Source organism: Mus musculus, chromosome 11 (assembly GCF_000001635.26).
Source record: "Mus musculus strain C57BL/6J chromosome 11, GRCm38.p6 C57BL/6J".
Classification (NCBI taxonomy): Eukaryota; Metazoa; Chordata; class Mammalia; order Rodentia; family Muridae; genus Mus; species Mus musculus.
Window position 1 is genome coordinate 57,759,739 of NC_000077.6, and position 27,979 is coordinate 57,787,717.

The 27,979-nt window shown below is 51.5% G+C and overlaps 1 protein-coding gene across 6 annotated transcripts in view; it reads left to right on the forward strand.

The window, feature by feature from the left end:
* Galnt10 (polypeptide N-acetylgalactosaminyltransferase 10) overlaps positions 1-27,776 on the forward strand; it is a 142,073-nt gene extending 114,297 nt beyond the window's left edge. For 5 of the 6 annotated variants that reach the window (XM_030245621.1, XM_030245620.1, XM_006532391.3 and 2 more), the window contains 8 exons: positions 5,822-6,007; positions 9,754-9,937; positions 11,730-11,847; positions 17,893-18,000; positions 21,312-21,533; positions 22,468-22,584; positions 23,952-24,101; positions 24,832-27,776. In XM_030245621.1, the coding sequence (XP_030101481.1) occupies positions 5,822-6,007; positions 9,754-9,937; positions 11,730-11,847; positions 17,893-18,000; positions 21,312-21,533; positions 22,468-22,584; positions 23,952-24,101; positions 24,832-24,990 (1,244 nt within the window). In that variant the 3' untranslated portion in view covers positions 24,991-27,776. The remainder of the gene's footprint in view (positions 1-5,821; positions 6,008-9,753; positions 9,938-11,729; positions 11,848-17,892; positions 18,001-21,311; positions 21,534-22,467; positions 22,585-23,951; positions 24,102-24,831) is intronic. The other variant, NM_134189.2, reaches the window with a different exon arrangement.
* Positions 27,777-27,979: the final 203 nt, after the last annotated feature.

Consider the following 27,979-nt stretch of genomic DNA (forward strand, 5'->3'; position numbering starts at 1 on the left):
CTCACCCAGTGTTAACTGCCCTGAACTGAGTCGATCTGTAGAGACTGTTTCCAAACGGTGCCGTGACCACAGGCATCGGGAGTTGGGATTTCCATAGATCATGTTAGGGGACGCAATTCAAATCAGCAGCCTGACCTCAGCCTGTAGAATCCAATAGCATGGGGCTAGCAAGATGGCTTAGCGTGTAAAAGTGCCTGCCACTGCACCTGACAAAGTGTGTGCAGTCACTAGAACTCATGAGGAAGGAGAGAACGTTTCATACACACACCCCGAGCTGACTATGCGCTCAGTTCTCTCACATAGTAGAGGACAGCGGAGATGGGCACCCAATTGAAGACCAGGGCAGGGGGACAGGTGTAGGCAGTGAGTGAAAGGCATTTTATGACACTGGAAATTCTGAACTGGGAGATAGTCCTGCCATGTTGACCTACTGTGTGAGTCTGAGTCGTTAATTTCTCCAGCCCTCTCACTTCTGTAACAGCGGGCAGACTTGGGAGTGACAAAAGTGTTAGTAGGCATCAGGTGAGAGGTAAAGTCAGTCTCTGTAGACCTGGTGTTCTAATTTGTAACTGTTTGTTGAGCAAATTGTATCTCTGCTCTGAGCCTTAGTATCTCCTTCTGTAAACAGGACCGCTAGATACTAGGTATCTGAGGTAATGGATGTGAAGCAGGGAGATGTGTGTGTGTGTGTGTGTGTGTGTGTGTGTGTGTGTGTGTGTGTGTGTGAGAGAGAGAGAGAGAGAAAGAGAGAGAGAGAGAGAGAGAGAGAGAGAGACCAGCTCAGCAGGTGTCCCCTGTCATTGTCACCATGGTGACCATTGTCCTCATTTGCAGTTCCTTTTAGCTCCAAATCCTGAGCCCTTCTCAGATGTCCCCGAGTAAGGAGACTGGCAAAATAAGGCAGCCCTGCTTTGAGTAAATACACCTTCTCATTTAGACAGGAGGTAGTAATTGCCCCTAAATAATCGCTCCAACTTTACCGGGAGCTGTCGAAAGGCCCTAATTGGCCCATCAGTAACAAGTGCAGCCATCTGCATTAGGGTGATTTAGCGATGGGGCCCTGTGCACGTGAGGATCTCAATGATTACAGGGGCAGAGGTGATATTTCTCCCTCCGTGGGAGCACTGGCGTGTGGCACAGAAGATAATTTTACTCCCGAGTTAACGACCCACTGGTTGAATGCAGCCCCGAAGCAGCAGTGGCAGAGGTTTGCTGTGGATTTCCTCTTTCCTCCGAGAGGCGAACAGCCTCCCGCCCAAGCTTGGCCACACCTCTTGCTGTGGGGGTCTCACTGCCTGAGAGCAAATGAAATCCTGAGGCTTGCCCTCTTTGTGACCATAGCCCCTCCCCGGCATATTTTCCAGGTGTTCCACCTTTGTGACACAAGGCGACACAACCTGACATACTCTTCATCCTGAAGAAGTTTCTGGAATCTTAAGTCCATGTGGCCCACCCTTAGAGCGGTTGTGAGCGGTACCTGGGGTAACCTCTGTAGTTCCACAGCATCCCAACAGGGGAAGACGCCCCTCATGACACACATGTTTCTCCCCAACATGGAGGAGAAAGCCTCAGCTAGTTTTCCAGATCACCTGTTCTGACAGACTTGACCTCTAGTCCATAGCTTGAAAAAGCAAAACTAAAACAAACAAACAAAAAAAAAAAATAAGGCTTGCCTCTATTTTTATTTGTTATTGTTTTTTTTACTTGTTGTTATTATAAATAGTACCAATTGTACATTTATGGGGCTTATAGAAAGGTATCTTTAAAAACAAGTATGGGGGCTGTGGTTTTAGCTCAGTGGATAAAAGTGCTTACTGTGCAAGATTTAAGGACCCAAGTTCGAATCCCCAGCACTCCTGTAAAAAACTAAACATGAGCCGGGCGGTGGTGGCACACGCCTTTACTCCCAGCACTTGGAAGGCAGAGGCAGGCCTGGTCTACAGAGTGAGTTCCAGGACAGCCAGGGCTATACAGAGAAACCCTGTCTCAAAAAACCAAAAAAAAAAAAAAATAGAAAATAAACATGGCTGTGTATGTCTGTAACCCTAGCTTTGTGGTACAGAGGCAGGCAGATCCTTACGTCCATATTTGTAACTTTAATTTTTTAAAGCTTACTTTTAATGATGATTCTTAAATGCTTTAACTTCCCTTCTAGCCCACCAGAGGTAGTGGAAAAGAAAGGTTACAGGAAAAGTAGGCCTATTTAGAAAATGTTCTTTGGGGGCTGGTGAGATGGCTCAGTGGTTAAGAGCGCTGACTGCTCTTCCGAAGGTCCAGAGTTCAAATCCCAGCAACCACATGGTGGCTCACAACCATCCATAACGAAATCTGATGCCCTCTTCTGGAGTGTCTGAAGACAGCTACAGTGTACTTACATATAATAAATAAATAAATTTAAAAAAAAAAAAGAAAGAAAAGAAAATGTTCTTTGAAGCAAATTCCATATGCATTATCAGGAAATCAGTAGTTCAATTCACAGGTCCAAAGCAGCAGCTCGATCCACTCACAAACACTTCATGGATACACCAGCAGTCCAGTTCAGTAGTGTCGGGATAGCAAACACGAATCAGCAGCAGTGGAACAACCTAGCAGGAACAACTAGGCCTCTGCTAAATTGGCACAAGTCGGCAGGAGCAATTATACCACCAGGGCCAACAGGAACACCAGGAGAAGTTCTCAGCTGTGCCTCTCTCAGCGAAATGAAGATCAGCGAAGACTGGAGACCAACAAGCCTTGCTGAGCAAAGCTCGATAAGCAAGCCTAGCTCAGCTTTAGTCACTGTTGGTTGAGTTCTGTTTATATTCCCTCCAAGCCTCACGTGTCCTCCACGGGTCTTACCTCACTCAGCTCATGCATCCAGTCAGCCCGAGTCCTCGGAGTCCCGACAAATGCTGCTCAACTATGCAGTGTAAGATGTACCAATATATGCATGTTGTTATCAAAGAATCCTTCATCACATGCCCTTTCACATGTTTGCTTTAGCAGAACGTCCTTTCACCTGTGTCTGCTTCAGCGAAACATTCCTTCACATGTTTGCCCCAGCAAAACACCATCCAACAAAACTGACTTTCCAAAGAACCCTTAAGTTTCCACTTCAGTATATTGTTCAGTATGTATATATGCATGCATGCATGCATGCATCGTGTATGCACACGTAAGAAGCACAAGTGTGCCATACCGCATGTGTGAAAGTCAGAGGACAACTTGTGGGAATCTCTTTTTCCCTTCTACCATATGGTCCCAGGAATCAAACTCAGGTTGTCAGACTTTGTGGCAATCCCCTTTACCCGCTGAGCCATTTGTGGCCCTCCTGCTGTTTTTATTATGACAACTGTACACTAAGTTCAATCCGTGAAGAGATCAAGAAACATGACTCTCCCAACATTTTCTTTTCTACAACACCTCCACTATTCTGGGTCCTTTGTGGCCATATAAATTTTAATAGTAGTGATAGGACCTAGTGGGGAAACCCCCACTCAATTCCCAATCCAGCGCGCACCCGAAGAATCACGAAAAGGCCTTGATGTAATCACACGAGGTCGTTTAATGACGGAGCTCCGGACCAACATGCATCCCACACAGGAGATAACGGATGTCGGCCACGAGGCTCGGAAGCTAGGGGTTTTTATGGGGTAAGGGGCTTAAGGGTGTGGAATTCAGCATAGCGACACACTATCGGCTTATTTAAACATCAGCAGAAAAATTACATGTACGTGCAGGGTGTCAGAGTTCTGTGAGTTGTTGACTCAGTTCAGATAGCCCTGCTATGTCTTCACATTCCTCTTATCTTAATGGTCAAGATGTCCCCAGGAATGTTTTAACTACAGGGCTTTACCCGGGTTTGTTTTTCTTTGTTCTCAGCTCCAGGCAGCCTCTAGGCTCACAAACAACCAGCAATTTCTGAGTACTTTATATGACTTACAGATCTTGAAATTTCATCTTTCTTTCAGTAGTTTGTTGACTGTCACTTCTACGAAGAAGACACAGTGATGCCAGCAGCTTTAATTCTTTTTTTTTTTAAGATTTGTTTATTATTATATGTAAGTACACTGCAGCTGTCTTCAGACACGCCAGAAGAGGGCATCAGGTCTCATTATGGGTGGTTGTGAGCCACCATGTGGTTGCTGGGATTTGAACTCAGGACCTTCGGAAGAGCAGTCAGTGCTCTTAACCGCTGAGCCATCTCTTTAGCCCCAGCAGCTTTAATTCCATGTCACTAGGAACCACTGTCATCTTCACCCCGATCCCTGAGCACTGGATGTCATCCATCTGTCTTGGTGTTTCATGTTTTCCAACCATGTTTTATGTTTTGGTTTGGTTTTTTGAGACAGGGTTTCTCTGTGTAGCCCTGGCTGTCCTGGAACTCACTCTGTAGACCAGGCTGGCCTCAAATTCATAGATTTGCCTGTCTACCAAATGCTGAGATTAAAGGTGTTTGCCCCAAAACTAATGAACAGCAAGAGAGACCAACAGAATGTCTGGGACTTGTTTTTATTTTATATGTCTGCCTAAATGTGCATATATGCACTGTTGCATGCAGTGCCCTAGGGAGCCAGAAGAGGGCACTAGTAGAGCCTTTATATGGGTGTCGTTGGCCATTGATCTGGGTCCTCTGCAAGAGCTGCAAATGTTCTTAACCACTGAGTCATCTCTCCCACTTCGTCACATTCTTTAAAGTATTACCTTGTGTCTCCAGCCATACCACCTAGAGCTCACTCAGTCTCATTTGATCTTGGAAGTTAAGCAGGGTCGGGCATGGTTAGTTCTTGATTGGGAAACTGCCAGGGACTATCTGGTGCTGTAGGCTTTTACAAAAGAAACTATTTCATGTATGCATGAGGGGAGAAGACATCATGGGTGCGCTGCCGGGCAAGGGTGGGAGTCAGAGGACACCCTGAGGGAAGGAGTTTCCCTCTCCCATGTGTGTCCTGGGGATTGAACTCCGGTCATGAGGCTTGGTGGGAAGTGCCCTTACCTGGCAAGTCATCTCACTGACCTGAAAGAAAGTCTTCAATACTTATTCAGGACAGCTTTTCCAGGCGTTGGGCAGAAATCCACCCCACGGTAGAGTAAACAAACAAGAAAAACTATTGTATATAATAGAGACTGGCTGCTTCAGGTTGAGGCGGATGGCTCGCGCTCCCTGTCTCCCCCACTTCCTCTTCTCCTTCCCTCTCTCTCCCTTTCCCCTCCCCCCCCCTTTCTCTGGGTGCCACCCACATCCATAATGGGTCCTTCCTCACTTGGGAAACTCCCTCACAGACACACCTAAGATCTGTGTCTCCTAGTGATTTTGAATCTAACCATCACACCCTCTATCTTGCCTGCAGCCTCCGTAGCTCCCTACCCCCACCCCCTCTCCTCACCTTATTTTTCTGCTAAAGCACCTTCCCAGGTGGCACAGCCATCCCTGAGCCTGTCAGTGTGACCAAGGGATGGAGTACAGTGATTGGCTACGCCTGAGCCACATGCTCCTCCCACTTACTCCAGGGGAAGGAGGCAGTCCTACCTGAGTTGGATGGATGAAGAGGAGACCAGTCAGTCTCCTTAGGAAACAGCAGTCTTTCTGTTATTGGGAAACGAGGGAACTGACACTAGCATAAACAGCTACCTGGATCCCCACCCGTGCATGTAAAGTCTTTGTGTCCCAGCCCTGGTGCATCACTGAACCTCTGTGGGCCTCAGTTTCCCTGTTGGTAGATGTTGGCCCCTGACCTTCTTGGCTCTGTCTGGGGCCTGTGAGTCAGAGCCCAAACTGTGGGTCACAGAGCCGTTGCCACGAAGCCACTCTGACCTACCTCTTCCCTCTGTCTCCTCACAGAGCACCTGAAGAAGCCCCTGGAGGACTACATGGCCCTTTTCCCCAGCGTGAGGATTCTCCGGACCAAGAAACGGGAAGGCCTGATAAGGACCCGAATGCTGGGGGCATCAGCTGCCACCGGAGATGTCGTCACTTTCTTAGATTCACACTGTGAAGCCAACGTCAACTGGCTCCCCCCTTTGCTTGGTAAGGAGTGGGATAACCTGGAGTGGGTGGGTGGCCTTCCACTCCAAGGTGACACTAAGACCTTCTGCTTGCCTGGCAGCACCCCGCAGAGTTCCAGGTTCCAGATGGGGCTCTGAAGTTCAGGTCTGTCCCCTTGCTTCATAGAGTAGGAAAAGTGTCACGCTTCAGTGTCCAGACAACTTCTCTCAGGTTGCCTTAAGTCTGTTGGCGAGCAAACCAAAGCTTTCTACCATTGAGAATCCAATTATGGCACCTGGGGACATAGCTCAGTTGGTAGAGCGCTTGACTAGCATGCATGAGTCTCTGGGTTCTATCCCCCAGGGTTGTACTTCATAAATCAGGAATGATGACACACACCCCAGCACTGGGGAGGTGGGAGCAGAGGGGTCAGAAGTTCAAAGTCATCTTTAGCTATGGCCACACTGGGATTCATGATATCCTGTCTTAAACAAAATAACCAAATCGCTATGGCGTCGAGGGAGGTATCTTTATACTAAATGAAAATAGTACTGCTTAGCCCCAGTGCTGTGAGCCAGGCGGGTTACAGGGAGGATCACCAGCCCTCACGAGGGGGGGGGGGGGTACACCATATTGAATTGGTCTTTTTTGTACCAAAAGAAACTGCAGTCAAGATGCTCAGTGGCTTGCTTGTCCCCTCAGGCCATTGGTGTCAAAGTTACCATACGTCAAGCACCAGAGTCTGTTGTTTCCCACAACTCCACACAGCTTCCAAGGTTCCTTTCCTTTCAGATGCCCAGGAGGGAATCAGAAACCTTCCACTGAAGCCTGTGGGTAGAACGTGGGTAGGACGTGGGCATGAGGGACATGGAGTGGAAGAAAACCAGGACAGGACACGAGGAGTTCCACCCAGAGCAGGGCAGTAAGCAGATGGCTCCAGGCAGACAGCTAAGATGGGTGTTCTGTCAGGACTGGGAGGCAGGGCAGGGCTGGGGCATGCTGTGAGGTTACCACCCTCAAGAGAAAAGTGAACTCCATCCCAGAGGTCAGGGGTCAGACGTGCATGACAGTCGAACAAACAGCATGATCCCCACGATGGCCCAGTCAGACCTTCCGCCCCAGACGTGCAGATTATGGAGCCTCGCTCCCAAGTGTGTCATGGTCCAGCAACCGCGGCAGCCAATGCCACCGTGCAGATGAGAACCAAAAGCCAGCGACACACAGACCCACAGGGTAACCCAGCCGGGTTTTCTTCCTGACCACATTACTAAGAACATACTTCTTACTATCATGCCCGGGGATCTCACTGGGCTGAAAAGAAGACCAGAATTTCTAGTAAACTGTATTTAATTAAACCAAGCAGTGGCTTGCATCTACCTCTCATTACCAGAGGAGAGAGAGAGAACATAAAGCCTCCGCCTCAGCCTCAGCAGCCAGCACATTTACTGCCCAAGAGGAGCAGTCGTGTGGAGGGTCCTTTCGTGAGAATGAGGTGGTGGACCACTGAGTTTAACTCTGTTTCTGTGGACATTCGGGAGGGCTATTTTCATCCTCCAAAAGGAGAGCACCTCCCCTCCCTCTTTTTCTTCTCCCCTCTAATAGGAACACAAGAACTTCCACCGAGATCCCAGCGTGGCTTTTGTCTGTGAATCCATTAACACCTCCAGGCGTGGCTGGCTCTGCCCTCATTAATGATTAGACATTATGGAGCCTGAGGACTCTGCCTGGGGAGAAAGCTACTCTTGAGTCCTTTCCTTTTTCTTCACTATTGTCAAAGTCCTCCGGGCTTTGAGGGTCCCTCTGAGGTCAGTCCACATCTGTACTTGGATTTGACTTACACAGTCTAGCAGGCAGTCTTACCTGCATTTTTTTGTGTGACGAAGAGGACACAAGTACTCACAATGGCTGCTTTGAGTGCCTTGCAGTCGTGCTCAAAGAAAATGGGGAATACCGGCATCTCAGTCTTCAGAGACCCACAAGGAAAGCTAAACTCTGAGGCGTCAGCCAGCCCACAGCTGCATGAAGGGATAGCATTGGGTTGTGAACAGTTCCCAAACAAGTACAGTGACACAGGCCACTGCATCAAGCACAGTGACATAGGCCACTGTCATTGAGCACAGTGACACAGGCCACTGTCATTGAGCACAATGACACAGGCCACTGCATCAAGCACAGTGACATAGGCCACTGTCATTGAGCACCGTGACACAGGCCACTGTCATTGAGCACAGTGACATAGGCCACTGCAGGGCCAGCTGTCAGCCATCACTGGCACCGATTAGCTGTGGGAGTGAAATGACCACAGAAGTCGTGAAGAATCAGGATAGGAGCCTCTCTCTAGATCTTTCCCTCCAGGTCCTTAATAATCAGGAAGACGCTCCCACACAAGGGAATCTGTCCACAGGCAAATAAATGGAAGCCATGCACCAGGAATCCTGACTCAGTGGGTGAAGAGAACAAAACAGTAAAACTAACCCCAAGTGCATCCAACGCTTGTCACACGCTGCTGTCCATCTGGGGATACCTGGTGCAAGGGCATTTCTGTAATTCTACGTGTATGTATGCATCTGTGTGTGTGTGTGTGTGTGTGTGTGTGTGTGTGTGTGTGTGTTATAGCTAGTGCATGCTAAACAAATGCTCTACCACTACCCAACATCTGTAGCCTCTAACTATTTAACCCATGTGTCACAGTTAGAAATGCAGTGGCCATCTCAATCCAGTACACAGCTGTGTGCACACAGTAGGACTAAGCCATGCTTCCTGACATTTTGCTTGTAACAGAATCTGCTGTCTCGTGAGTTGGGGTTAATAGTCACTGTTCTGCAGACTTGCATGCATCCATGTATGTATGTACACACACACACACACACACACACATTTCACCACTCACCTACCCACCTGGAGGTCATGACTTCAGATTAAAAAGGCAGGCACAAATGCTGTTTTGTGAAGAATTCTGTATGGCTTGATGAAATGTGGGCCCGACCCTTCTCTGGCCCTCCAGCCTGCATTGCACGTCTTGAACATGATCCTTAATCCTTGACCCTGAGCCATAGGCTCCCCAGCACAGCCCATCTGCTCCTCGGGACAGATCATTGACCCCACAGTGACCCTCCTGAAGCGCTCAGAGCTCCCTGTGGGAACAACATGGGGGGCTCAGACCAGCACTGGGATCCTTGTAGTAGATTGGGCACAGTGACTCCCAGGCTTAAAAGAGACCACAACATGAACTGGGTGGAGGCCCCGCTTACTGTCTTGAATCACTCAGCCTATAGCATTCCACGCTCTGCCTGCTTACCTTCCAGCTTGGGAACTCAGGACATGCCTGCTCCCTCTTGCACAGTTTGGGCTGTTTAAAAACTCAAGCTGAATTCTCTTACTGATGATCACAGCTCTGGGTGCCATGAGCAGTGGGGGACAGACAGACACTAGGGAACCACCTGGGATGATCAGAGCTTGGCCATCAGGGCCATGGCAAGGCCAGGATCCTCATAAAAGAAAATCCGTGTCTGTCCATGGCAGAGCCATACATTCATAGCCTGTGAGTTGACATTCTCAAATACAGTGTTATCTAAGCCTTTTAACAACCTCAGAGACAGACCCTCCCACCCTACTTCACAGCAGAGACCCTGGGGCTTAGAGATACTGTCTAAGGAACTGCTTCCTACAGTGCTGGAGCTGGAAGGAAGCCATGGTCATCTTGGGAATTGTTCGGAGCAAGCTCCCGACAGAGCAGGAATAACCCTTGACTGCTCTCTCCACTAATGAGCGTCTCTCCACTGCCTCAGACCGCATTGCTCGGAACCGGAAGACCATCGTGTGCCCAATGATCGATGTCATCGACCACGATGACTTCCGGTATGAGACTCAGGCTGGGGACGCCATGCGTGGTGCCTTCGACTGGGAAATGTATTACAAACGGATCCCAATCCCTCCAGAGCTGCAGAAGGCTGACCCCAGTGACCCATTTGAGTAAGTACAACTTATCTGGACTCATATTGGTGGTAACCAGGGCCTCTACCTACACACTGGGAGTCTTCGCTTATCCTCTGTCCAGTACAGGGGTTCCAGGGTTCTGAGCCCACTCAGAACCCAGCACTAAGAATCTAGCGGCTAAAAGTATCTAATTCTTTGACATCCCTTTCTGCATCCCAAATCTTGGACATCCCACACATGCAGTGCCCCTTTGCTAAGCAGCCATGTTCCAAGTGCAGCAGCTGTCCTAGACCATCCAGGGTGAATGTCACCTCAGGTGACAACAGAAGTTGAGTGAGGAGTTCCCATCCCACTGACCTTTGCCTGTGGTATCAGCACAGTTCGTTCCTAGGAAGGCAGGGTGTAGGGTCAGCACTTTGGACCTGTGGCTTAGAGATAGGGTCAAAAGCCGCCTGTAAGTGGCCAGTAGCTCTGAACCATCCCACAAATTCCCTGGGAGTGAGCCCTGCCCCCTTTGAAGGCTGAGGTAAGGACACCTAAGTACTTGCAGGATAACCTGGGGTGTGTCACACCTTCAGTAATGTCCCAGGGACCCCCCCCCCCCGCCTTATATGAAGGTCTCATCCACCCACCACAAGGAAGCTTAGGAGGCAATGGTTAGGTGCAGCCTGTCCCATCAGTCTCTCCCATGAGTCCTGGAGCCAAACAGGGGCAACGAAGGCCACCTCCAAGCATGCTGGTTTGAAGGTTTAGATTTTCAACAGACTGGGACACGACCATCCATCCCGATAGATTTTCACATAGCAGACGTTAGGCAGCTTCCACTCGGTGCTGCCCTGTGTGAGGCACCACGGTCTCCTCTAGATCCTATCGTGCCAGACCCTGACCCTCCTATGCCCTGGCCACCCCTCTGTGCATCACAATCAATGCCTTGCTGGTGCGGTTCCCACCTCCCCTGCGGCGTTTTCCCTCCAGAAACCTCTTAAAACACTTTTTCCTCTGAGCAGCCTTCCTTATTCCTTAGCCACACCTCTTTTCTCACCTCAGGGCTGGAAACAGACACTGGTCTTTGCTTTCCTTAGTGCGCTTGTCTGTACTTCCCATAGGCCTTTACTGTTTATTCTCCATCTGTCACCTGGATCCCTCTGTGCCAAGGTGACTTTACCACACAGCTGTCCCCTGAAGGACAATAGGTTGTCTTTCTGACCCTTCCAGCACCTGCTTCATGAGTGGCATTCAGTGATGAGTGAATGAATGAATTAATGAATGAATGAATTTCATCCTTCATCCCAAAATAATTGGAAGGATTTCGCTGGCATCTATAAGACAGCACAGCCGAGCAAACATCTGCTGACTCAGCAAGAGAATCCACACAGGATCCAGGTGCTTGGGTTCTGGCCCAGAGGCTGCTACCATAGAGGCCTGGCGGGGCCCCAACAGAGCTGTGTTATTCTTCGATCTCTCTAGAAGGTTCTGCAGCACATACACACTGAAGACAACAGTTCAGACCCTGTAACTAAGGGGGACGCTAGAGACGTGTCCATGATGCAGCTGTGAGGCCTGTGGGGAGGAGTTGCTGTTGCAGCTCCCTCTGCTGCTGCAGGTTTCACTTCACAAATACTCTCAGGTGTTAATCGCATCAAGGGACTGGCGATCCATTAGGTTAAAATGCAGTGGCTTATGAGAGGAAGTGGCAGGCAAGAAGGCCAGGTCCCTGCCCATGAGGCCTTGGAGTCCCCAACAGATAAGCTCAGTTTCTAGGGACATCTTCAACTGGGAAGCAGGGCTTCTGACTACACGTCCTCACACCATGCCCTTTCTCCCACAGGTCTCCCGTGATGGCTGGAGGGTTGTTCGCTGTGGACCGGAAATGGTTCTGGGAGTTGGGTGGCTATGACCCTGGCTTGGAGATCTGGGGAGGAGAGCAGTATGAGATCTCCTTCAAGGTGAGCCTCTTCTCCCATGTGCAGCTGCCGAGGCCTGTCTGCTTCTGAAGTCGAGAAGTTGGGAGCTAGCTAGCCACTCTCTGTGGTAAGGGCAGTGAGAGGGTAGAAGGGACCTTCAAGCTGCCCGGTCTCGGCCATAGATATAACCTGTGTTCGCTTCCTCTCAGCATGGCAAGGCTGTGCCAGAGCCTCCCACCAGCATGCCGAAGGTGAAGACAGCCAAATCTGGGGCTCAGGCCATGTGACCTCACAGATGCCCAGCCTTAACTGCTTGCTTCCCTTTTCAAGTCCTCCTTCTTGTGCGTGTCACAGCAGGAGCTGGCACGGACCCCAAGGTGGAAGCTCCCGTGGAGGGGTTGGAAAGATCTGAGTCCAGGTTCTGTCAGGTCCTGTCAGTCAGCAGCTTTGACTCTGAGCAGCTCTGATCACTTGTCCAAGCTTTGTCTCCTCAGCTGAATGGAGACTCGTACCCCCCTGCCCCACCCCCATCTCGGACCCCCACCCTCTACACACATCCACAGCCCAGAATCCAGGAAGGTTGACTCAGTTGACTAGAAGGTGCTTAGCACAGAGCCTGGGCCCCAGCCATTGATTGGTGGCCAACAGACATTGTTAAAGATGACATGAATCAATATTTACTGTCACCTCTGAATGGGTCTGGAGTCACTGCCTTGACAGCAACTGTGGTGGAGTTACTACTTAAACAACTAGTTTACCACTAGTAACATGAGTGTGCATTATGTATTCATGGGGTTCTGTTTGGGCCCCAGGAGAAGAAGGCTCAGCCCCTGTGAGGGAAAGAATAGCTTGTCCTATACTCTTGAGGTCCATGAGGACCAGTGTCAAGGGCAGGTGAGATGGCTTAGGGGTCAGGACACCCATGGCCAAGGCTGATGACCTAAGTTCCACCCCCAGAGCCCACATAGTGAAAGTGAAGAACCATTACCCACAAGTCATCTTCTATATATGCCATGGCACCTGTATGCACATATGTGCGCGTGCACACACATACACACAGTAATAGAACCAGCATTCGACATGAGCTGTTGCTGGCTGACAAGTTCCCAACCCATGAGGGACAACCAGCACCATGACTGGGTTGAGCATCAACCTTCAACGCGGCTGTCTGATGTCAAACACCAGGAGGAAAGATCTCAGGACCCATGTCAGGATCAGGTGGCCCATGTCAGGTCCTAGCGTTGCCACTGCCAGCAGCAGCTTGGACCAGGATGTTTCTTCTCAGAGCCTTAATTTTCAGCTTCCATAAAATGAGGTTAGTGGTTATGTGGCTCTCAAAGTTGTTGAGAATTAAGAGTCCTAAAAAACATTATCGTTATCAAGTTATCAAGATGTCGGCATTGTCTACAGGACCAGCCGTGTAGTTCAGACCTTGGGACTACAAACAAGCTCTCTAGAATTCTGTGCAAACACTTCTCCGGTGTGATAGAGAGGGCAGTCTGTGTCTCTATGAACCGCCAAGTCTTTGATGCTCTCCCCTTTGAGAGGACAGCCTCCCAAACACAACTAGTGTTGGTATCAAGGGATAATGCCCAGAGTACTTAACAAAAGATTCGGCACCAGTCCACTGGGACAGACAGATGCTCTGTAACTGCACAGCTCCAACCCTCATAGGGTAACCAGGATGCCACAGCAGCCCTTCACACGAGTCAGACCTGTGAGGGTCATGCTCATGTTACACTCACTTCAAACTGCACGGTCTGCAGTGACAGGGACAGGGCCTGACCCCAAGCTTGCCAGCTCCAAAATCGACATTCTATAGCCTGTTGAGTGGCTGTGCATCCTGAGGCTGCTCTATGTATAGACTGAGAAGCGACAGTGTCTGCCATGGATGCAGGTTTTGTGAGCCATAGCACAGAGGTCTTGTCTGTTGGCTCAGTCTCCCCGGCCCTTGTAATCTAGCTTGGCAAAGGCTGCATTCCATCAGTGTAGTGAAGCCGCCAATCCATCCACCAGACACCTCATGACGCATTGTTCCAGGTTTGTCCCCAGCAGCAGGCCCATCTGCATAGCGAAGTGTTGCTAGGTACTCCACTGCAGTAGATCTAGGATCTGTCTGTGGCTCACTCATGGCTACATCCCCAGCACCTGAAGGATTGCCTGGCAAGGACGGCGCTGCATGAAATTTGTAGCTGGACATGGGTGGCCCGGGCCAACTGTGTGGTCGCCAGAGCTGCTTCCCCGCCCCGCAGTAACTTGTTCTCCAGAGCTGCGGAGGAGGAGACCAGCAGACAGGGCGTCATTCACCAAGGGATCTCTGAGCCCACGGGGATTTCATGTTATTCCATACATTTCAAAAAACGCATCTAATGTCCCTCATCAGACAGTCGCGGCAGAATAAATGATGGGGGTGTTGTTTTTGTTTTAGTCCTCCGGTTCAGTTTATTTACAAAAGACTTGCTAATGAAGCCACACTGGAGAATGAGGAAGGAAGCTGGCTCGAATTCCATCTGATCCAATTATGCTGGGCACTCTCTGGGGATAATGAGCTGGAATAATGAGGGGGCCTGGCCTCGGGGAGGGAGACATTCTCTCTCTCTCTCTCTCTCTCTCTCTCTCTCTCTGCCCTGGACAGTGACAGCCTGCCTGTCCTGCCTATGTTCCAGGCCCCAGGCAGGCCTGTCCAGCTGCTATGCTGTCTCTTTGAGCACAGGCTCTGTCTCAGCCAGGGCTCAGCCTCTCCCAAGAGCCTCTCTCTCTTTGCCGAGACCCCATTCATTCTTCATGGTGACAGAAATGACAATGGCCTGAGAGACGCAAGTGCACCTCCAGAAATTATGACGGATCCGTCGTTGCCACCGGGCCCCCCAGATTAATAACCCTGCTCTGATGCCAGGCCATGCCTGTTTCTCCTGACAGGAGAAGAGTAAAACTCACTCCAGGGCTAAAGATGTAGCTCGGCAGTAGAGGGCTTGCCCAGCAACCGTGAGTCACTGCCACACAGTTAATATGTTTATTACACCTGCGCCACCATTGATGCGTTGCTTGGGTATGATGGCGTACACTTGTTATCCCAGCACGCAGGCCGAGGCAGGAAGGAGCTGGTGAGTCTAAGGCTGATCTGCACTACGCAATTCCTGTATGGGAGGGAGGGAGGGATGGATGGATGGACGGACGGATGGATGAAAAGAACAAGTAAGGGACCTGAGATGTAGCTCACTTGGTAGAGCAGTTGCGTGTGAGCTCTGAGTTTGAGCCCCAGCATAAACTAACTGGGCGGTGCGTGCCTATGATCCTAAGCACCAGATGGCAGAAGAATCAGGAGTTCAAGGTTAGCCTGGGCTGCATGAGACTTTGCCTCAAAATAAGTCAGGAAAGTTGCAGTCTGAAACTGTCTGGAAGTCACCGATCTCCTCTTCCTCCTGTGGAGGTCTTTGTGTCAGAGTCTCCTGCTTGGGAGCTTGGCCTCTCAGTTCTAAAGGCAGGTTAAAACTGGGCTCTGTAGCTCAGCCCACCAGCACCCCAACACACCCCACCCCATCCTGCTTCTCTTCTCTCTGTGCCCCACCCCCACCCCCTGCTTCTCCTCTGACCCCATCATTCCCAGTACTCTTATACCAGTAACCCAGACCAAAACCAACATAGTGTATGTAAAGGCCAGGCCTGAAGGACTGACAGTTCCCCAGGTCAGAACCCAACCCCCCAAGCCAGGTCCAGTCACTCAGTCTGCTGTCGGTCACTCTGCAGGGCTGGCTCCTACAGCTCACCAGCAGCCTATGGGAACCTGTGGGAAGCTCCTCGAGGGTTTGTGACCTGACGGCTGCCCGTCTGTCCCAGGGCTAGCTGCAGTCCTGGCCCTCCTGGAGCCAGCAGGGTGGTGTGCTAGGGAGGAACTTATCTGCAGCGGGCCTCAGTTTCCCTGTGTGGAGCTTCATCGGCTGTAAAGGGAGCAAGGCCTGAAGGTGCAGTGTAACTAACTAAGGGCAGAGCAAGGTCACCCTGGTTGGGGCTTGGCCCTACCATGACTGCCAGTGTCCAGTGCAGCAACTCAGAATGCCAACCTGAGTCTCTGGCTTTCTGTCCCAAAAAGGGACAACCCCAGTTTTGGGACCCTACTCCTGAGGTTGAGAGATGTGTGTCAGAAGACATTGGTGATGGAGATCATGATAGTGAGGCTGTCTGCTTTACTTCATCCAAGGCAGAATTAAGGCAGGCTGCATCCAGAGAAGGATGTGCTGGGCCCTTCTGTTTCAGACAATGACTGCTCTCCTGGCTAAGAGGAGCATGAGACCCTTTCTCAAAACCAAGAGAAAGACCTGAGACCTCAGCCCTCAAGGCTAGGGAGTAAAAGTGGCTAGCCTGGTCACTGGGCCCAGGAGGAGTGAGTGGGACTGTCCTCCACACAGAGAAAGTGCTGACAGGCACAGACACCCGGGAGGATCTCAGCCGAGATGCATCTGTGCACATAATTATGTTTAGTTTAAGAGGAAAGCAGTGAAGGGAAGTGCAAGTCCTGCTGAGAGCCAAGAAGCCCCTTGGGGGTGTCAGGGCAGGGCCTGCAGGAAGGCAGGGAGCTAGCAGAGCTCAGGGTACAAGGAGTTCTCCAGACTGAGGGAAGAGCCGTAGAGAGAGAGACAAGGATAAGAGGTGGGAGACGAGAGGAGGAAGTCAGCCATGGGGACCGCTCTCAAGCTGATGACCTTATGCAAGATGCATCTTGCGTAGTCCAATGGACTCAGTAGTCAACAGCAGGTTCAGCCTGGAAGGTTTAGCAGGTTTATTCCCATTCTGAGTCAGCCCTCCGCATCTCCATCCAGGGCAGGAATCCATGGAGAGCATCCAGCCAGGTCCTCTGTGAGTTCAGGACATCCTGAGCTCTGGGAACACCTTGGCTGCCTCAAACCTTGCAGCAGAGCAAGGTCACCCTAGTTGCATCAGGCTGGTGGCCAGGCTGGTGTGGCCAGGGATAAAGGAGCTGGAGGTCCTGGCAAAAAAAAAAAGAAAAAAAGAAAAGAAAAAGAAGGCTTTGGATTTCATTTGCCCATTGCACAGTGGAAGGACAGCAGAGCTGGGTCAGCTTTAGCTAGTGCACATGTCACAGAAGATGGTCAAAACCAGGATACACAAGTTGTCTCCACCAGCTTGGCACCACCTCTCAGAAAGGCAGAGGGTGGCCTGGCATCAAGTAGGCATACCTGCCTGGCAAAGCATGCTTACCCATCAATCCCTGGCGACGGGAGAGTGGCGGTGATGGGAGGCTGGCAGCTGATCAATATCTCCTGCTTTAAAAATAAAGTTCTTGGCTTGGCCTTGACATTAATCTAGTGTCCAGATCTTGGCTTGGCCTTGACATTAATCTAGCATCCAGAGCCCATTATCTTGAGACCAGTGTTCTGTTCCATTGACCAGCCGGGGTTTTCCTTTCCCCACCATCAGAATAGAACTGCGCTGCCCAGACAGCACCCCTGCGTTCTGAAACAACTCCCACCCTGGGAAATGGCACAAAGGACATCCTACATCTATCCTGGCAGGAGATAGAAAGACCCTCTCACCCTTTGAGAGCCCTGAATGGATTAGGATGTGAAGCCCAGCCCCTCAGTGGGGCCCCAGCAAGGGTGCTGTACAGAACTGGAGTCATCCCGTGCTAGTCTCTCAATCCACAGGAGACAGAATGTGAAAACACGGTGGATGGCGTCCCAGAAACAGCTGGGACCCTCCACACCCAAAGCCACTGTGGCCTCCATTCTGGACTGTAGTATCTGCCCAGGACCACACCCACCACGCCCCATGAGCAGAGCCAACTTTGTAAAGTTGAATGGGATTAAGATATCCTGTCTAGTCATGCCCCGACGAGAGCCCCCCCCCCCCGCCTTCCCTTCCCTCACAGCCCACTGGGTGCCAGGCCTTCGACGTCCGTGACCCAGCGTCTGTGCCTGCCCCTGTGCACACTTGGCCGTTCTCTGCACCTTGCAGTATTTTTCTGCACCATTCTGAGTTCAGGACCTGTGAAGCCCATGCAGGCTGCATGCTGGCATCTGAGGGCATGGGGACATTAGGTCACCTTTGTCCTCTCTTCTCACCCTACAGGTGTGGATGTGTGGGGGCCGCATGGAGGACATCCCCTGCTCCAGAGTGGGCCACATCTACAGGAAGTATGTGCCCTACAAGGTCCCTGCCGGAGTCAGCCTGGCCCGGGTAAGTTAGTGGCTTTCCAGGGGATTGGGGACAGCCTCTGGCAGCATGGAGGCCTCCTGGGTCCCCAGGCTGAGTGGTTGGTAGACAATTTCCAAATGAAATCCAACCAGAAGGAACTTAGGTGAAGCCCTGCCTGGCCACATGGAGACTCTGACGGCGTCCTCTGAGGCTGGGTTTGGAGCTTCGACAAATTAAACTCAATCCTTTCTGATACTTTCAGCACCAAAAAAAGACAGGAAACTGATGTGTTGGTGGAGTGAACTGGTCATTTCACAGGAGGGTTACTTGTGGTGGAGCTAGTGGAGGTACAAAGCTTGACCGGGGTAATTTAAAGAAACATGACAAGCAGACATAGTGGTGGTCTTTTATGTTGATAACCTTGGTGGGAGGCAGGAGGGGGGTGGTAAATAAATAGTTATCTTCTTCACCCTCCCCCCAAAACATGTAAAACTGTGATTGACCTGAAAACCATATCAGGGGTTGAAGTTGGCTGCTGACTTCAAGGGATAATCATTAGCAAGATTAGGGAGTATGGGGTTCGTTTACTGGGGAAATAAAATTTATTGGAAATAAATTAAATAAAGGGAACCTCAAAACTAAGGGACGCTTCTGAAAAGACACGGTGATGTTTGAGATACTAGAGAGGCCAGAGTGCAGCCACACACCCCAAAAATAACCTTGGGGGACCCTCTGGCCTGAGTTCCCAGCGGTTCCCCCTCAGAGAGCCATTTTCATTCATTTTTCTCAACTTCAAATACTGCTGAGCCGGAACATGGCCTAGAAGGCAGGGCAGCAGAGCCCTCTAGTGGTGAATGACTCTAATGACAGCCTCCAGGCCTGCTGCTCTGTGGACAGCCCCTTAACAGGGGAGCTGGGTTCCAGATAAGACATCTTCCCAGATGCCTTTGTCCCTCCCTGAGGAATTCCAAACAGGAAAACAACCAGTCTTTTCATAAGCTAGAGACTGCTACTCTTAGAGGCTACCAGGAGCGTGGGGACAGTGACCCCCGAGCAGGGCCCCACTCCCCAACTGCATCCTTTCCCAAGCCAGAGAAGACTGCAGAGCCACCACACAAGCCTGCCTTTCAGCAGGCGCCCTGCAGAGCAGGGACACAGTGAACTCCCTTCTGCCAGGGTTCTAGCCTCTGCTTCCTGGATGGAAATGAAATGCATCAAATAGCTCAAACTCCAGCTCAGCCCAGTTCAAGGCTGACAAGCGCCTGCATCTGTTGCCGTGACGCCCACACAGGGGTTGGTGGCTGCGTCCCTGTTAGCAGCTGGGGCTGGATAGGGTGCCTCCGTGTCTCAGCTGAATCCCGTTCAGGTATTCAACATCTTTGGCCATCTGTCTGTCCTCAGTCAGATGCTGTGTTTGATGTGAGCTAGCCCCCCCCCCCCGCCCCCGTGGTACATCCCACCTATTCCCTATAAGGCCAGCTATTGCCTGTATGGCTGTACACAAGGTGCTTGTACCCACCGTGGCTACAGCTCACTGCCACCCTTTCTTTAATTGCGGGTCACGTGCAACATGTTTGCTCTCCCCAGCGTTCTGGAATCAGAGACAAAGGGAGCAGGGAGTTCAAAACCAACTCAGGCTTCACAATCGAGACCCTGTCTCGGAAGACAGAAATAAGTCGGCTTACTGTTTTGGCAACAAAGTTCACAGGCTTCTAGAACACTTGCTTCCTAATGACAAGTAGGGCCCTGAGAGAGCCAGCATGCTCTCTTTGAGTGGCACATCTGCCTCTAGAATAAACAGTGCAGTCTTTTACTGCACAAGCCTGTCACTGTCACTGAAAGGCAGCCCTGCAGCAGGCGGAGGGGCCAGGCCTTGACATGCAGGCCAGCGGAGATTTCCCTGTGTTCTAGATTGTTCCTGATGTGTAGGGCACTGAGACCTCCCACTTCCACCAGGCCCAGCATTTGCGGTGGAGGCACCCAGTGAGAGGAACTCTCTTTCCAGTGGTATCGGTGGCAGCAAGGAAGCTTGGCTGTCTCTGGGGATCTACCACAGGATTCTTTCCCATGCATGGTCTCCCTGGTGTCACCGTGCCTCCCTAAGCTCCAGAGAAGGTGACTTTCTGCTTGGCTCATGAGCTAAGAACAGTTTTCACAGTTTTAAGCAATTGGAGGGGAATCTGTGACAACTTGAAAATCAAATGGCGGTTGACATCATAAAGTTTTATTGGCGCCCGGCCCTGCTCCCTCATTTACATAGGGCCCTGTCTGTTTTACAGCCCTGTGCCTTGAGACCATCTGGTCTCCAGAACGCAGATCCCCACCAGAAAACACTAAAACATTTGTCCAGCCACCTCGCCCCGCCCCGCCCCGCCATGCAGTCTGCTCCTAAAGCAGACCTTTACAGACAGGTGCGACTGGTTACACTGCAGAGGGAAACTCAGCTTAACCTCGAGATAGAAGTCGAGCCCACCCAATTACCTGGGTGTCCTGAGGGAGCGGGGAAGCGGGGAAGCGGGTCCAGGCCATTGGAAGAGGCCTGGGTTTGAAGGAAGAGGTTTCCAAGCAGGGGCTTTTGCTGGACCCCATAGACTTGTGCTCTTCGCTCTGAATGGAGTCTGCACAAGATCTCAACCCTCCTGTCTCCACATCACTTTGCCCAGGGCTACCTCCCTCTAAGGAAGGCCACATCCAGTTGCCATTGGTTGATGTTTTACAGTTGGCTGTCCTGAGGCCTCATAGTAAAACTCTCAAACCTCTAAGGATTGTTAGAGATCCCACCTTCTGGTGGGATTGGACCTTCTGAGTGCAAATTATTCTTGTCATGGAATCCCATCGGAACTGTTGTTAAAAATGACAGAAACCGGGCTGGAGAGATGGCTCAGGGGTTAAGAGCCTTGACTGCTCCTCCAGAGATCCTGAGTTCAATTCCCAGCAACCACATGGTGGCTCACAACCATCTGTAATGGGATCCAATTGCCTCTTCTGGTGTGTCTGAAGATAGCTATAGTGTATTCATATACATAAAACAAATAATAATTTATTTTTTTAAATGTCCCACTCAAATTGGCTTTGAAGAGCAGGAGAGCTGGCTTAAGAGTATTCAGGGTACAGGTATGGGGTTCTGAGTTTGGATCCCAGCACCCACATATGAAGCCAGACCACAGACACCTGTAACCACCACCGATCCAGGGAAAGACACGGGATAACTGGGATTTGCTGGTTGCTATCCTAGCTCCAGGCTCGGTGAAAAACCCTGTCTCAAAAAATAAGGTGCAGGGGCTGACAAAATGGCTCTGGGCTAGCCTGTGCTCCTCAGCAAGCTTGACCCTTGCACCCATCTCTCATTCCAGAACCTGAAGCGAGTGGCAGAGGTATGGATGGATGAATACGCAGAATACATCTACCAGCGCAGGCCGGAGTACCGCCACCTCTCAGCTGGAGATGTCGTGGCCCAGAAAAAGCTCCGAGTCTCCCTCAACTGTAAGAGCTTCAAGTGGTTTATGACCAAAATTGCCTGGGACCTGCCCAAGTTCTACCCACCCGTGGAACCTCCGGCTGCGGCATGGGGGGAGGTGAGTGTGAATGGAGGGGCTGGACCCTCACTGCAGGAACGTGCCCAGGAATGCCTAAACGTCACAGTCCTTTCTTCCCTTTCTCTCTTGGACCCTGTCCTGGTGGCGTTGATTTTGTGCCGTTGTGCTACTAAATGTTCTGAGTGGCTACGCTGGGTCAGCATCCATTTTTTCCTTTTGACTATGAGACACTGCTGGATTTGGTTTGGTGTCTAATGTCCTTTGGCTTGTGATGCCAGGGACAGGAGCGCAGGACCTTTCACGTTCTAAGCCGTGCTCTTGGGTGAGCCATGCACACAGCCTATGGTCCCCATTGGAAATGCAGACTAAGAGCACACAGAACAGGTTCAGGGCAACTGAGGAAGGGCCCCCATCTCCACCTCACCCTCCTGCGAGCTTCTCACCGGAACCTTTGAAGCCTGCTGTTGCTACCTGGCCTCTGGGTGATGTGTGCGTCCTAAGCAAATGTGCAGCCTAGAACTCCAACCCAACCCCCAGCCTTCATGGCTGATGTGTGGGCCAGGGCCATTTTTGTTCTTTGGAGTGGGTTGGGGAGAACCCACACTTTCTTGTGCCATTCTCTAACCAGAAAGGATAATTCTACGTGGACAGCAAAGATCTTGCATCCCTTTTGAATCGCTTCCTGGACAGATACTGTCCCTGGACAGACCTGTCCCCTTCAAGCCCTTGGAATTGGGGTCAAATGGATCCTGGATCTGTTGGATAGAGTGCTCTCAGTGTGAGGCCAGAGAAGGACCTTGCCCTACAGGGTTCTCCTTTCTCCCGGAGGACCTCCCAGCAGCCTGGGGCAAGCTCCTCACGGGCAGTTCGAAGTTCAGCCTGGCTGGGGTTTCTGCCGTAGTCTCCCCAGCATCCGGCAGGGCCCAGTGGACACCTCGAGGAGTCTCAGTGGCTGGTCCCTTTCCTCCCTCAGATTCGCAATGTGGGCACAGGACTGTGCACAGACACGAAGCTTGGCACACTGGGCTCCCCACTGAGGCTCGAGACCTGCATCCGGGGCCGAGGCGAGGCTGCTTGGAACAGTATGCAGGTAAGGGCCACTTAAAGGGGCTCTCGGTCCCAGGTCAGTTGTCAGCCAGGAGATGAGTCTCAGAACTCCCAGAGCACCAGGGAAAGGGGGGTGGGATTCCTGCACGTGACACCACCTGGACGGATACACTCCCGCCCTCATGCCTAGGACCAATAGACAACTTTGGCTCATTTCACTAATAAGGGGTGCATGTGTGTGTGTGTGTGTGTGTGTGTGTGTGTGTGTGTGTGTATGTGTGTATACGCGAGTGTGCGTGCATGTATCTGCTCTGGTTTCTGTTATTAAACTCAGTGCCATGTACTGAGTACTTTATAAAGAATGAAAGTTTATACTTGAAGTTCTCATGGTTCTGCAGATACAAGAGTGTGACTTCTGGCCAGGTCTATCAGGGATCTTTCTGCGGGATAATGACTCATAGAAGGCACCGCCTCAGAACGCAGGCAGCATGTGCTGCCTGCCCCGTGTCTGTCTTACTCTGCTTATAAAGTCCTCGGGCTGGCCGGTGAGATGACCCAGCCAGTAAAGGTACTTGCTGCCTTACAGGGCTAAAAAAAAAAAAAAAAAAAAAAGTTCAATCCCCAGAACTCAGGGCAGCAGATGAGAACCAGATCCCCAAAGTTGCCCCTGACCAACACATTCATGCTGTGGCACATGGTGAAACACACACACACACACACACACACACACACACACACACACAGAGGGAGAGGGAGAAGGAGAGAGAGAAAAAGAATACTTTTTTAAAAAAATAAATAAATAATAAAAATATTTTTTGTAATCAAGGTCTCACTATGTAGCCCTGGCTGTCATGGAACTTGCTACGTAGACCAGGTTGGCCTTGAACTCACAAAGATCCTCTTACCTTGGCCTCCTGGATTCTAGAAATAAAGGCGTGCACCACACCCAGCCTATACAAATAAATTTAAACAAACAAACAAAAAAAAGACACTGGGGAAAAAAAGGCTGGGGATGAAGCCCTACTAGGGTGATTGCCTAACGTGCAAAACCCTGGATTTAAATCCTCAACACCACGCACGTAACTAGTCATGGCGGCACACACACCTGTAATTAACCCCAGCACTCTGGAGACTGAGGCAGGAGATGGGAGGTCAAGGCCAGCCCGTGCTATGTGAGCGGCTCTCTCTTTTGGTGTGCTAAAGAATGTGTAGTGTTCACCAGACACAGGGAGTCTTGAACACCGCACACTGCAAGTCCAACTGATGGAAACCAGTCTAACAGTACGGTGCCATCTCAAGTGATGATGATGATGATGGTGGTGGTGGTGGTGATGATGATGATGACTAGTATAGAGGGCGGGGACCATGTCAGTGCTTGCTACCCGTCTAGCAATGTCCCTGTGTATGCAGGTCTTTACCTTCACCTGGCGGGAGGACATCCGGCCTGGAGACCCTCAGCACACCAAGAAGTTTTGCTTCGACGCTGTCTCCCACACCAGCCCAGTCACCCTCTACGACTGCCACAGCATGAAGGGCAACCAGCTGTGGAAATACCGCAAGGTGTGGGGGCGTGGTGTGGCATGGGGGACCCCCGAGCACCTCCTCGCTAGGCTAGGCTGTCGGTCTGAAGGGTTGCGGTGCCTCCTGCTTCTCCCTGCAGATCCTGCCCACTCATCCTGCTCTGCCAGTGACCTGGCCCTGAGAGACAGGACAGGAACCCAGACTCATGCATTTTAAAAAGGAAGCCATGCTGGGGTATGGTGGTGTCCATCTTAGATGCCAGCACTAGGAAGGAAGAGGCAGGCAGCTCTCGGTGAGATGGAGGCCAGCCTGGTTTACATACAGCTCTAGGTCAGTCCTAGTTGCATAGCAAGACTCTGAAACAAAAGGAGAGAAAGAAAAAAGAAAGGGAGAGAGAGAAAGGAAGGAAGGGGGAAGGAGGAAGCGTGCTCTCACGCATTCCGTGCAGCAGGGACGCAGTAGTACTCTGGTTAGAAGCAGGCCGTGCTGAAGGTCCCACTTAGAAGTGCATTCAAGCTGGGCAGTGGTGGTGCACGCCTTTAATCCCAGCACTTGGGAGGCAGAGGCAGGCGGATTTCTGAGTTCGAGGCCAGCCTGGTCTCCAGAGTGAGTTCCAGGACAGCCAGGGCTACACAGAGAAACCCTGTCTCGAAAACAAACAAAAAAAGAAGGAGCATTCATCATGAGGTGACAGGAGACGCTGGGCCTTGCTTCCTTGTTGCTGTCATGGCTCCTGTGTTCCCCCACTGACAACCTTCCTGTTCTGTAGGACAAGACGCTGTACCACCCTGTGAGCGGCAGCTGCATGGACTGCAGCGAGAGTGACCACAGGGTCTTCATGAACACCTGCAATCCCTCCTCCCTCACCCAGCAGTGGCTCTTTGAACACACCAACTCGACGGTCTTAGAGAATTTCAACAAGAACTGAGTCCTTAGACCTTGACAAACCCCTCAGGTTCCTGTGGAGCTCATAAACCTTCCTCCTGTGGGAGAAGAGGCATCGGTGGGCACCAAGGTGCTGGGTTCTTGAAGGACTGACATGGTGGGGCCACGGGGAGAACAGACCATACCAATGGCTCTCCAAGAAGGCGGAGCCTGCTCACATCATAGCAGAGCTCACCAGCCTGTCAGCATGTTCCCTAAGTGTTAGGAATCGCCTGGGCAGCCTTGAGCCATGAGGTTGCCCTTGCAGACAGGACAGTGCCCTAGAAAGGAAGGTGGTATCGGCCTTGGGACAGCTTAAACCTGTGTGCCAGCTGCTGGCAAGGAAGTCTGCCTGTTCTTGAGGGAACTGCTAGAATTGCCCAGCTTCTGTGTTGGTCCAGGGCAATGAGAGGCCATTGGGACTTCCGAGTGCTCCATAGCTAGCACTGGCCAGCAACCAGGCGAGGGGCCCCTTCCTCTGCAGCCAGATGTAAAGGATGTCTCCCCTGGCTCTCTGGGTATTTCAGATGCCCGTTCTAGTTTCAGGGCTACCTGGGCACCAGGTCGTCAGGGCTAGTTCAGCCGGCTAAGTAGACCTCCAGACCGAACAGCTCCCAGCCAATGCTTCCAAAGCCCTTTCTCCGTGCTTTTCCTTGGCGGCTCCCTGCCTTGGAGAGGAACCGGTGCTGTGAGGGATCACCTCCAGAGTCTCCTGGGGGGTGGCTTCCCCCAGATAATGACTGCTGTGGTTCCAACCTCACAGAACCCTGGAGTTTCTGGAAAGTTCTGTGGTTCTGTTGAAAGCATAGATGAGCCATGGCACGTGTGGGCATATAACGCAAGCAGCCAGGTGTCAGGCAACCCCTGACCCAAGCAGAGGCGGTAGGGCACCAGAAGCTTCGGTCCAACCCAATGCCGTCACAGCCACAGCCTCGTGAGGTGTGAGGACATCACCTTTAGCCCCATGTCTCAAACATGAACTCACCCTCCAAGGAGCTGGTCACTTGCCAGTGAAGTAACTGAGACATGGTCCTGAGGCCAGAGCTCTGCCTTAGAGATGCTGGGATCGGGGTCATCGGGTCCCCAGGCTCGTCGGGTTGGTGCTGTAGAACCACCTCCACGTAGCCCCTGTGCTGTCACAGCTCACTTGTGGATTTCTAGTGCCCTTTTCCATATGAGCACTCTGTCTGACAAGTGGCCGGCTGGGAAGGAGTCAAAAAGGGGAGTGGGTGGGTGTCCAGAATCCAGCAGGGATGCGTGTTGCAGCCAAGGGGAGTTGAGTCCTCAGAGAGCAATGCGGCCTTGTTTCAATAAAAACCGTGCCTTTTACAAAGAGAAAATGCAGCCGAGCAGCTGATTCCCTAAACTTGAACCACTTACTAGTGCCTTGCTAGACAGACAGACAGACAGACAGGGGAGCGTGGAGAAGGGACACTTATTCGGGTCCTATGAGCCCAATGAGTGTCTTTACGTCTGACTTCAAGCAGAAAGTGCAGAGCAGAACCTGAGACCCAGAGGCCCCCACAGCAGGGACAACTGCCTATTTGTGCGGCCCTCCCTGAGACAGGACAGCTCTAGAGACCTGACAAGCCCAGAAGTGCTCTGCCTGAACCTCACTATCAGGGGCGAGCTGAGCAGCTGGGTTTCCAGCGGATGCCGAGCAGGTGGTTAGGGTGGTTAAGGCAGATGCTGCCGCAAGCCATCCCTAGCCTCACTCGCTCCCTTGCTCGCCCGATTCATTCCATCCTCATCTGGTTCCGTCCCCTTCTCCAGCAGTCACTTCCTCTGAGCGCACCTCAGCATTTGTGACTGCTGAACTCTGACCTTAGAGCCTAAGACTTGAGGAGGTGTGTCACAGGAAGAACCAGGTTGGCTTGGTGGCTGGCTGCAGATACTTAATCCCCACCTTGTTTGGGCTTCAGGTGTGGAAATCCTTGTCCTGAAGAGTCAGGTTTCTACTCTGCTGATGGGCCTGTGCCACAGCCCACGCAGCAGGCCGGGCGGCTGGCCTCTTCCTCCAAAGCTTTATTCAGAGGCTAAGACTACAAAAACAAGATGTGGTTAGAAAGGCGGCCTCCCCTCCGCCCCGGAGATTCCAGAAACATTTTGGAATGCAGTGTCCTTGCCATGAGGCCATTGTGTGGCAGGCAGGCTGTCTTACCCTGCCCTGCCAACTAGAGCTTCTGGCTTTAAAAGCAGCCAGCAATGATAGATCTTGCGTTGCGGCAGTGAGCTGCTCTGATGGGCGGCCTAGTGGATCTCCAAAGTCAGCATCATGACTCCCCTTCAGTCCTTCCTGTCACGCTCCTCCCTGCGTGGACCCCTCGCTTCAGCAGTCCCTACTTCTCACAGAGGAGACTGTCTGCATCCAGTGCTCAGGGCAGCCTGTTTGTCTAAAGTCAGGCAGTGTGAAAGGAACAAAGAGTGCAATTCCACCCTGAATTCATCAGCACTTGCCGCTGAGGCTTTCTCCGGCAAATCCTACTCATATTTTGGTTCAAGGTTTTGATGCTGAGCCAGGGCCCTGCTGCCACCATTAGGTGAGAGTGGTAGCTACATCCCAGGTTTCAAGATCTTAACGCGGTCCACTCAGCTCTGACAGGGAGTCCAGGGGCTGCAGGCAGGGAAGCTGGGCACTGAGACAGGGTTCTGGGGGCGGGGGAGGGGCGGATCCCAAGACCACCCACCTCTCCTGGAAGAGAGAGCCTTGTAAGGAATGACTTATCCTGTTCAGTTGTGACTGTGGTTGTTCAATAAACCTCCAGACTTTCTCTAAAGCAGTGTCTGGCATGTCCCTTGTCACCTGCCTTTCTGTCCATGTCCTCAGAAGACTGAGTGCCTGCCCAGCGTCCAGATGTCCTGCAGGGTACTGAATGGAATCGAGGTGCTGCCATTTCTACAGGGGAAGGCAGGCCAGAACAAGGGTGACTGCAGTTACAAAGGGCTGAGAAGGAGAGCTAAGCTGGCTGTCTTAGAAACTGGGGTGAAACCAT